This window comes from Hyposmocoma kahamanoa, unplaced genomic scaffold, assembly GCF_003589595.1.
Source record: "Hyposmocoma kahamanoa isolate Upper Pololo Valley unplaced genomic scaffold, ASM358959v1 160, whole genome shotgun sequence".
NCBI lineage: Eukaryota > Metazoa > Arthropoda > Insecta > Lepidoptera > Cosmopterigidae > Hyposmocoma > Hyposmocoma kahamanoa.
In genome coordinates this window covers 743,835-755,142 of record NW_020653575.1, presented here as the reverse complement: position 1 = coordinate 755,142, position 11,308 = coordinate 743,835, and the positions used below count along the sequence as shown (strand labels likewise).

Sequence of the window (11,308 nt, the reverse complement as noted above, 5' to 3'; positions counted from 1 at the left end):
AGCTCTGAGTAGCTCTGCAACTGTTATGGACACGCCAAGTGGCTTACCACCAGGCGCACGACTCGTTTGGTACCTCTCGGTATTATAAAAAAATAAAAAACATATGACTAAAGTAATTAAAAACATAAGCATAATATAAAAAATATTAATGTGTGTAAATTATTATATTTGTTTAAAATTATGTTACAGGTACCATACAGGCGATCGCCCGTACGCCTGCGAGATCTGCAAACGGCGCTTCCCGCACGTTTCGCACTTGAAAAGGCATACGCGTTTCGTTGATTGTACTAAACAGTGAGTATATTATATGTTATCAATGTTATTGGCAAAAACTATTTTTCACGTATTTATATTTTAAAAATGTTTTCAATAATTTGGTATTATTAGTAAATAATCTCATAAATAGCACGCATCCAAGACCAATAAACTAAAAAAAACTTGACTCTAATTTAATTCGTCAAACATAATATCGGAAGACAAGTACCTGGGCGGGCCTTTCAGAATTATATTTTACCCTTTTTTTTTTCTCAACAACTACTAGTAAAAGAATATAAATATGATGACCAAATATGCGTCTACAAAGTAAAATTGTATAAATTACTTGTGGGAATAATGTGCTATTGTCAATTCTCCCGTTGTATAGTAATAAAAGCGGTTTTATTTTGTTTCAGCGCTAAGAACAAAGTGTAGCAGTTGAATGACTACATGAAACATGATCTTTGTGATAAATATCCATACAGTATTATTTGTGAAGTACCTACCTTGGTATAAATAAGTGTGTACGTCAATCGGGGGTTTGAAATCAGTTGTCCACTATTTATTGCAACTTTCAACACTAGATGGCGCCAGTATATTCTTGTATCCATTCGCCATTAATTATTGTGGGATAACCCTTAGTGTAATTATGTTTGGTGTTTTTAATTTGGAAGCATTTTGATACTTTGGTTTGTATTGTAACGTGTATGTATATATGTCGCAGTAGTGTATAAAGCGCCGTATTACAGTATGGCTACAAAACGGCGCTTTATACAATACGCCTACCTCGTGTTCGGCGGGATTGTAATTCGCCTAAAAAAACTATATAATAGGGCGCCAATAATCCAAATGTAGCTGCTAGTAGTGCTGCGTTATAATGATAAAAATGTCGTCGCTAACAGCAACTGTCGTAACAAATTGCATACAATATTAGTTTTAGGAGTGGCAAAAGTGAAAATATGCGTGAAAATAGTAAATAATGGTGAACATAAATAAATTATTTTTCTTCTTCTATTTAATCTAAATAATTTATCTAAAAAACTCATAAGTTTAGAATTTGAGCCTTGCCTTGAGCCTGTGTAACGTGCCTACCTATAAGAGCTTCAAATTTTCTTTGGGTTATTATTAAAAGATTTCTGGTATTTTTTTTAATCAATGACATTTGTTTTGTATCTGTTGTTCATAATTCATAGTCAGGGTGACATTTGCCGTTTGAACAATACGGCTAAACGCGGGCCGCCGCTTCGTAGAACGTATCGTGATCACAATTTGGCTGGAAACGTGATAGCCGTATAAGAAAACAGTGCCATTTTATGTAATGTAATACGGCGCTTTATACATTACGGCTGCGACATATACAATGTTTGTGTGGAGTATAATACACAGTTAGCTAATAATGTGGAAACTAATTAAATAAACAACAACATTTTAAAAGGTAGTGTTTTTTATTATAAAATAACTTTTATTGTATTAACGTACGTTTATAATGAGTGAACATAAAATGTCAATGGTTCCATGAATTAGGGCGCTTGAACGGTTAAATGACAGTGGTGAAATGTCTATATTACATATTTCCGATTGGATTACATGAAATTTAGACCGCCTTCAAATTTAGACGCTTATACAAGTGGCGCGGCTGCCGCGCGTCCGTAGGTTTCACTCATTTTTAGTTCATTAAGTGTGACTGCAAAAGAAACGCGCGCGTGTCACGACAGTGGCGCACGGTGGGCTGAAAATCGGCTTTCATAGACTTAGGGATTTCAATTGTTCAGAGTTCAGTGTCAGTTTTTTTGCCGAATATTGCTTCTTTTGGTTATTACTATGTCCAAATATGACACCAGAGTTGATTATGTTCAAAAACGAAGGAGTTATAATTCTTTTTCGAAAAATTTGTATGAAACTTGTATGAAAAATCGAATTATCTTTTAAACGGCAAGGAAAACCGTAATATCCATACAGGTGGTTATAGTGCTAATTATTTTTTGGCATACTCGAGATAACGGTCATAAATGTCTTTTTTTTAAATCATCAAAATATTTTTATTTAATTTTACATGTGAAACGAAATGATTTAGTCTTTGAGTTGAGGAACACAAACTTTTTACATAAAATAGCATCACCCCTATATTCCCGAAGAGTAGGCTTATAGTAGTAGGTTTATAGTACACCCACACTTAGACAAATATTGTTTAGTTTTATAATGAGTCTAAAAACAAGTGATTAAGTAAGTAATTACAACGATATTGTCTTCTAATGAGTCAGAATAGGTGATTAAATGATTCTCAATACCGCACAACAATGCCAACTATGGGCTTAATTAAGCCTTTTCTGATGAGTAAGCTAATTTGTTGATTAGTTGTGCTTTCAGTTCTAAATATATATATATATTTTAAGCGCACATATTTTTATACTCTAATGAGGGTAGTTAACTAATTATCGGCTTTTTGCAATAAAAGGGCTAACATTTAGCTTAATAATTTATATCGTTCACAACTGTGTAACTAAATCTTTGCTCAAAATTTGAAAATGGAAAGTTTAATCACCAATTTAGACTTGTTCGTTCTTCTAAAAAGTGAGAGTACTTCATTTAATCATGAAGTATTGATTGGTGCTATTGTATCCCGCATAGGCGATTGCCTTTCTGATGAAGATCAAGTAACTCTGAAAGAGTTTTGGGAATATAGGGGTGATAGTATTTTATGTTACGTGTTGTAAAAAGTTTGTGTTCCTCAACTCAAAGACTAAATCATTTCGTTTCACATGTAAAATTAAATAAAAGTATTTTGATAATTAAAAAAAAAAAGGCATTTATGACCGTTATCTGGAGTATGCCAAAAAATTATAAATAATTAGTACTATAACCACCTGTAAGGATATTACGGTTTTCCTTGCCGTTTAAAAGATAATTCGATTTTTCACATTTCAATTTTTGTTTTTGAACATAATCAACTCGGGTGTCATATTTGTACATAGTAATAACTAAAAGAAGCAATATTCGGCAAAAAAACTGACACTGTCTATGAAAGCCGATTTTTAGGCCACCGTGTGACGCTGCAACTGCGCTTCTAAATATTGTATGCAAATGAGTAGTGACGCGGGTGGAGTGGCGCCACTGCACCGCTTCTATAAACGTCTTATTTGAAGGCCCTTATACCTTATGAAAATAAATATTTTTATATTAACAAAGGAGCGCCTAATTTTGTTTTTTTTATGACTAAAACCCATTAAGACACCATTATTTCTGGAGTCAATTATATTTCAGCTAGGTACTATATTTAAACATTTTGAAGAATGATAACATGGAAATAAGCTTATTTCTCTGCGTGAACAGTAAAATCTACTATTTTGCGACAAATACCGACTAAATCACGATTCGTAGATTAGCAGTCAAATTTTAAAAATTTCATAGCGTTAGTAAAAGGCAAAATTTATGCAGGGTGTCCCAAAAATAACACGCCAGAGCGACAATGTGGGTAGGTGAGCTATATACCTACCAGAAAAAAATAATTTGACCTTAGTAAAAGTCTTTTAGTTTTCGAGATATTTGCACTTTTTTTTTTTGGAATAACTCTACTTTTTGTTGAGTTTTTTGCTACTATTGCCAGGGTTAACTCCAGATGGTAGTTGTTTTTATTTTTCAGGTAACCTGAATAGTTTTTCCAGGTACTGCAACTAATATTTTATCTGACAAATGTCATAAAATGTGAAAAAAGTTATTAATTTGGTATACCTCGTACCCTTGTAAAAAGTTAAACGTTAACTTTGAATAGCTAGTGTGAAAAAAAAAATGTATGAAACTGAATTTGCAAATGATCTTAAAAATTGCTCCACTTAATCCAGAATCAGGAATGGTACAATATTATTGAGATCTTTCATAAGAACATAGTCATTTAATTTATTTTTCGTCATAACACCCTACCAGCCTAATCAGTTTCTAAACAAAATTAAATTTAAACTTTTAAATGAATTAATTGCTAAGCGCTAGGTAACGGCGCATCAATCATTTTCCTACGTTGTATTCGTAATAAAGGAGTGAGATAGTTACTAGGCTTTTCTTTCTCTCTCTGAACTGGTACAAACAAACTGTGACAAATCAAACTTCCCAAAAGCATGCGGATTTAGCTACTAATATCGTGGTAGAGTGCCTTTGTGTGTCGCTTGATTTGTCGCCGTTTTTACTTAATGGAAAATAAAACAATAAAATTTAAATAATTTAATTTTTATTAGATATTATAGCAAGTGTTCAAACTGCCTCCGTCTGACTCTAATGCACATGCGACATCTTTTGACGAATGAGCTTCTCAGACGCCTCAAACTCTGAGAAATTTCTCGAGCTGCTTCATAGACTCGTCGTCGTAGTTCGGTTTCTGTAGTGATAGCTTTGGAGTAAACTTTATCTTTTAAGCACCCCCAATACAAGAAGTCGAGGGGGTTCAGATCAGGTGATCTCGGTGGCCACAAAATTGGTCCCAATCGGCCAATCCATCTTCGTGGGAAAGTCTGGTCGAGGTGCGTTCGGACGTCGCGAGCGTAGTGGGCTGGACACCCATCATTTTGAAACCACATTCTTCTTAGTAATGCTATTGGCACATCTTCGAGAAGGTTTGGCAAATGGTTTTGTAAAAACTCTAAATAAGAGCCATTTAGAGTCGGAGGCAGTTCAACTGGACCAAATATTTCCCCATTGAAAATTCCGGTCCATAAATTAATTTTAAACTGGTGTTGGGACCGATCTTCTCTTCTCTCGTGCGGGTTCTCTAACTGCCAGCTATGGATATTGTGGAGGTTTACATAGCCATCTCTGCGACATGCTGATTCATCACTCCACAAAATCGTATTAAAAAAGTTGGGGTCTTCACTGTGCTTTTGACGCATTTGTTGACAAAACTGTACGCGTTTAGCGTAATCGCTCGGCAGTAAAGTTTGAACTCTCTGAATATGGTATGGGTGGTATCGGTGCCTTTTTATTATTCGCTGTGCCGTAGACTTTGAAATGCCAGTCCGTCTTTCTATCAGGCGAACTGAAGTGGACGGATCTCTTGACACTTCCTGCAAAACTATTTCGTCTGCGACGGTACGAGGTCTGCCTCCACCACGATGGCCAGGGTTCCTACCCCTCTCTGTATGCAGCATCAACTCTTATTATGGTCTCATGGGTCGGTGGCCTACGGTTAGGAAATCTTACCGCATACAATCTTGCTGTTAATCTTGCATTTAACGATACGATGCCGCGAGCAGAAACACGTCTAGTTTCGCCGTAAATTAGGTACATGTCAGCGTAATCACTATGAGTGAATTCGGGGTTTGCTCCAACGATACTCTGTTGATCTGCCATTTTAACTGTATAAAAGCAGTATCCGGAGGCGCAGCCGTCGATCACACACAAACAACACGGTCCAAATAGTAAGCAAATCAGGGTCCAAAGTAATGCCAACTTGTTGATATGATTACTAAAAAAACTTTTCCGATCGTTATCAAATCAAAGTCCAAAGTGATGCCAAGTCGTCGAAAGTGTAGAAACGGAAGCAGCGATAAAACGAAAAATGTGTACGTAGCACAAAACACAAAGGTATGTACTACGGGCCCAACCCGACCCGATCCCACCTGGCGACCGATACCGACGTAAGAGAGAGATAACAAATAAGGGTAACCTCTCGCTCATTTTTTACTACCTGGGGCCTAGCGACAGAGTAGTTAGTCATAAAGCTCAATAATTAAACACAATTTTTGTTTAGAAACCAATTCGGCTAGTAGGGTGTTGATGTTGAAAAAAAATTAAATGACTAAGTTCTTGTCAAACATTTCAATAGTATTGTACAATTCCTGATTCTGCATTAAGTGGAGTAGTTTTTAAGATCGTTTATAAATTCAGTTTCATACAATTTTTTTTCACACTAGCTATTCAAAGTTAACGTTTAACTTTTTACAAGTATACCAAATTAATCACTTTTTTCATAGTTTATGATATTTCTCAGTAAAATATTAGTTGCTGTACCTGAAAAAACTATTCAGAATACTCGAAAAATAAAAATAACAACCATCTGGAGCTAACCATGGCAATAATAGCATAAAACCCAACAAAGAGTATAGTTTTTGCAAAAAAATAAAAAAGGGCATATATCTCGAAAACTAAAAGACTTTTACTAGGGTCAAAATATTTTTTTCTGGAAAGTATATAGCTCACCTACCCACAGTGTCGCTCTGGCGTGTTATGTTTGGAACACCCTGTAAATACAATTTTTTTAATAATGAACTAGAGACGTAACATATAACTATATTTTTCATATTAAATATTGTACGCGCAGGTCGAATCTAAAATGATAAAGGCAACTTTTTGTCAGTTTACAAGTGCACATGAAAACGACCTTCATTCGTGTTTCTACCTTAACTTCTGAAGCAGCAGCTCCACATTTATATTGTCGGTATTTTTGGTAGCGTTTCTAATATTTTAAGAAATATCACATATTCACATCATAATTTTGACTAAACAGTGTAAATTCCTCTAAAGTCTTTTTAACAATATAATTAATTACACTTACAAAATTATAGTGGTAAGTGGTAAATACAAAAAAATAATCTCCTGATTAATTCCTCCGGCTTGATGCGTCACTTTCGTTTCGAAATTGTCCGCTGTATCCCCTTTATAATTCTTTTTAAAGACCAAAAGACAGAGAAGAAGAAACTTGGTCGACAAAACAAACGCAACACTTTCTAGAAGCACTCAGTATAGTTATAATTTGATTGCTTAAAATAAATTTTGAGTCATTTGTGGTCGCAGGATAAAATAATACAATGATGACACTTAATTACCTGGTGGAATTCCGTGTACAAGTACCAGAGAAACGATATTAATTTTTAACTTCGTGTGAAGTTGCGAAAATAAACATTAAAAATTAATATCTTAGTGTATTGATCTTGTCAAGTGATTTGTCACGGATTCTTGGATTTCAATGATCGTATGTTAATGAGAGACAACGCGACTTTTTTAATTTTCATTTTTCAGCCATTACTATCCCACTGCAGGGCAAAGGCCTCCCTTCTCTTTATTTATTTATTCATTTGGAACACCAATAGATTACATAGAAAAAATAAGACTAAAACACAACATTTCGTAAGGCACAGTTCTTATGTGTAAGCCAATTACAGGTATCCACATCACACAATATATACCCAGATACAAAAATAATAATAAAATAAAAATCATTCATTAATGTACTAAAATTTAAGGTAAATAATTGATTATAAGATCGGAATAAATAGTTGATTGATGTAAATATGACAGTGCAATTATATTAATTAAATATTTTGTGAAAGATAAAAGAAATAATAATGAAAATAAATTATTAAGTTCTACAGCTCCTACGAACACGCAATTTACATTTAAATTTATAGAAAGAATCATTAAAAGTATCAAGACCAGTTAATTCCCCTTTTCCACTCTTCGCGATTTAACGCCGCTACAGGCTCATATACGCGTCCAATTTCTATGTTATCTCGCTCTGGGTCTTTCACGGTCTCTAACGTAGGTATGTAAAACATTTATTGTTTTGTCGTGTGTATAAAAAATGTAATTTGTAGGCTACTGTAGTCTCTCTTTTTTGAAGACGGAGTAAAATGACACTTGCAGGGTTGCCAGTTTTCATAAAATTTTAAATAGTCGTGTAGTTGTCGATAGTTTTGACAGTTGGCTAACTAGTATTGAAATCAATTTTCATTCATATACATTTTAATAAGAACAGGCGGATTCGATTGTCTATATTGAATTAAAATGAAAAACTTGAAAATATGTCTCATCTTTGAATTTTTAATAGACATAGTTCTGACAAATGCATGTACGAATATACAAAAATCGACAATTCAAATAACCTGTGCCCAGGACTTGGACGAATAATGATATATATAGTACGGGCGGACGGGCCGATGATGATATAATATAACAAGTTCGGCTATTTATTGCATAAGCGTGACCAACATTCAGTCGATAGTCGATTGAATATTTATCGACGGCAATCACTAGCTGCTTGCGTACTTAACTGTCATTTTATTCCTTCTTCAAAAAAGACAGACTATACAAAGTTACGCCGTGCTAATTTTGTCGACCTGTCGTCATTCTAATCAAGTTTACGTTATAATATCTGCCAGATAACCACACCAATTCCCTTTATTAAGAGTACCAGTGTAAGGGAATTCACTCTGGGACACTTCCCAGAACATCCAAATCAGAACCAATTTAGAAAAGTTCATTTTTCATATTGGTTCTACTAGGCCACCGAGGCCGTCGTGTAACTCGAGCGTTCCTGGTTTCTTAATGTTTTATTATGACAAACTGCAACGACTTTCCTGATATGTCAGGACCCAATTTCATAATCTTAAATAGACGCTACGTGGCGCAAGTGTCTTACGAAGTAAAATGCTGATAGTCGATCAGTGTGTGTTGATATTTATACTTCCCCTTCATTCTCTCTTATGGTCATGGTCTGCATGAACGACTCGAGGCTGTTCGGATTGTTCACAAGACTGTCGAACGTGTGGTGGTTGTTTCCCAGCTGTTCAGGAAATGTCATTATGATATAGAACACAAAACAAGTTTGTGTGGAGTATATACACTCCCCGACAGATAACTCGAGGCATGATGCATTTTTATTCTTAAAGGGCTAAGATACTCGTATATTACAAAAAAGTTATGGAAATGATGTTTAGTATATCAGTTGCGAATTTGGATAATAGTTTTTAATCAATTAAACATGGTTTAAGTGTAAGACATTGACCTTTTTGTAGGTCAATGGCTTAGGGTGTTTAATACTAAAAATGCATGGTGGCTCGAATTATGTGTCCGGGAGTGTATACATTAATTTAAAAATAATTATAACGTAACACAAGGAAAACTGCGTGAAAGAGAATATTGAAGACAAGTTATCTCGATCAAGTAAAAGAAATGGCTGCATTTACTGTACCGACAAGGCCTCTTCAATTTAAGAAGATAAATAACTGTAATGGTGCTGGTGTTAGTATGGGTGGTCTTGTTGCCTTAAACAGCAAAAAATGTAAGTATCAAATAAAATAAATATTTCAAGGTTAAAGCCGAGTTTGTCGCTTTTCGGTGATTGTTTTTTTTAAGATTCCTGTCCATTTCCTTTCTCGAGTATCTTGTCTTTATTCGGAGAGTCTTGAAGTTTTTAGAGACAATTATCCTTTTTTTGGAAACACTGAACAATCTATTGAAGAGGCCTGTCCATTTATTCGATTGCATGTCCTTTTTCTGGGTAACCTGAACTTTGCAATCATGTGGCGGCGTAGCACATGACCGTAACATAAAAAAATGATATTATTTAATTTTTGGAGAGGCCTGTATTTTTCAAGTCCTGCCCTGTTTTAGAAATATCTCTCTCTACCCGTGACATACAAGATAGGTGTAGTGTCGTAGGATACTTACAAAGTTCTTCACCCACTTGGAAAGGTGTTCGGTATAGAAGGGTTCGCGGAAACGCGAATCTATGAGAAGCACGGCACCCCAATCGCCGCAGTGCCGCACGCATCGGCCAACGGCTTGGTTCAGTGCTCTGAAATATATATTTCAAAATAATATTAATATATTATTTATAAATAATAATATAAATTCTTATCCGCAATAAACTAACGACCTCGGTGGCCCAACGATTTGCATTGCGGGCATTGGATATAGAGGTCCCGGGTTCGATTACCGGTAGGACCAATGAGGGAAATGAATTTTTTGCTAAATTGGTTCTGATGTATCTTTTTTGGGTAGTGCCTCAGAGTGAATTCCGTTGCTATGGTACTTATGCTATAGTACAGGGGATTCCCTAGTTTGAGACCAGGCAATTGGTGTAGCAAGAGATGGGAAGCGCCTGGGGTTTAACCTGGCGCACTGTTAACGTCGGGTTTAAATCGGTTTAAAACCCATTAACGAGCGAAATCGAGGGCAAAAAATATTTAAAAGTAAAATTGTAATATGAGAATTGTGATCTAGACGATTCGATTTGCCCTTTCTATTGAATTGATTCACTTGAAAATTGCATTGAAATAAATCGATACAATAATCGTTAGATCGTATGTACTTGAATCGATTTTCACAAAATCGAACAGTAATGTAGTGTAAAGAGAGAACCCATAGGATTGCAAGGTGGGTATTGTGTGGACATGCCTGTTTTTCGTATAAATTAAGGTTTTTTTTATATCGAAATTTGTAATAAGTACGGAATTATGCCAAATTACGTATACGCTGTTTCTGCCCACGAGTTTGGGCAGAAATGGATTAAAACCCGGCACAGGTTGATTGGGTTTTAACCTACTGCCCATCTTTTCTGTTTAATAAATAAAAATCGGCAATTTTGGCTTGGGCCACTATTCTTTAAAAGTCAAAATAGTACACGGCTTACCTCCTGCATCAAGTATCATTAGAACAATCAAATAGTAAGGATGGAATAGTAAATAATAATCTCAGTACAGAGTACTAAAAAAATCGACCTCAAAAGTTCGAGGAATTGCATTTATTAGCCAAGTTTTATTGAAATCAGTTACCGGAAAGTGCACGAAACAGGATTCATCCCCTAGTTTGCCACCCTTAGAGGTGGAATATTTTGCTCAAAATTTAAATGGGACCACTAATTTGAATGCAAAAAACTGCTATATAATTAATTGGTTGATCATTTTGGACTACGATTCTACGGAATCACACACACGCACACACGCACGCACGCACGCAAGCACACAGGCACACACAGATACACTTTCTTCTCTTTGTTTTTTCTTCTTTTTGTTTTTTTGCTAATAATGTTTATTATTATTATTACCAGTGCCTTTGTGTGAGTGAATAAAGTTATTATTATAAATAATAATTTATTCTTCTCAGCTTATTAGCTGGTTTATTATTATTATTATGACTACTGAGGTACCCTTTTTCCAACAAAAAAAGAATCATCAAAATCGGTTCACAAATTTTAAACGAGTTATCACGTAACATACATAACAAAAAAAACTTTTTTGAAGTCGGTTAAAAAAGGAATTACTTCAGATAGTAAACAAGTATTACATTC

The 11,308-nt window shown here is 35.0% G+C and overlaps 1 protein-coding gene across 2 annotated transcripts in view; it reads right to left on the bottom strand.

Moving 5' to 3' along the window:
- Positions 1-8,379: 8,379 nt before the first annotated feature.
- LOC113240632 (Fanconi anemia group J protein-like) overlaps positions 8,380-11,308 on the bottom strand; it is a 100,034-nt gene continuing 97,105 nt past the window's right edge. For both annotated transcript variants that reach the window (XM_026477972.1, XM_026477974.1), the window contains exons 18-19: positions 9,688-9,814; positions 8,380-8,800 (exon numbers count right to left, since the gene is read on the bottom strand). In XM_026477972.1, coding sequence (XP_026333757.1) covers positions 8,696-8,800; positions 9,688-9,814 — 232 coding nt within the window. In that variant the 3' untranslated portion in view covers positions 8,380-8,695. The remainder of the gene's footprint in view (positions 8,801-9,687; positions 9,815-11,308) is intronic.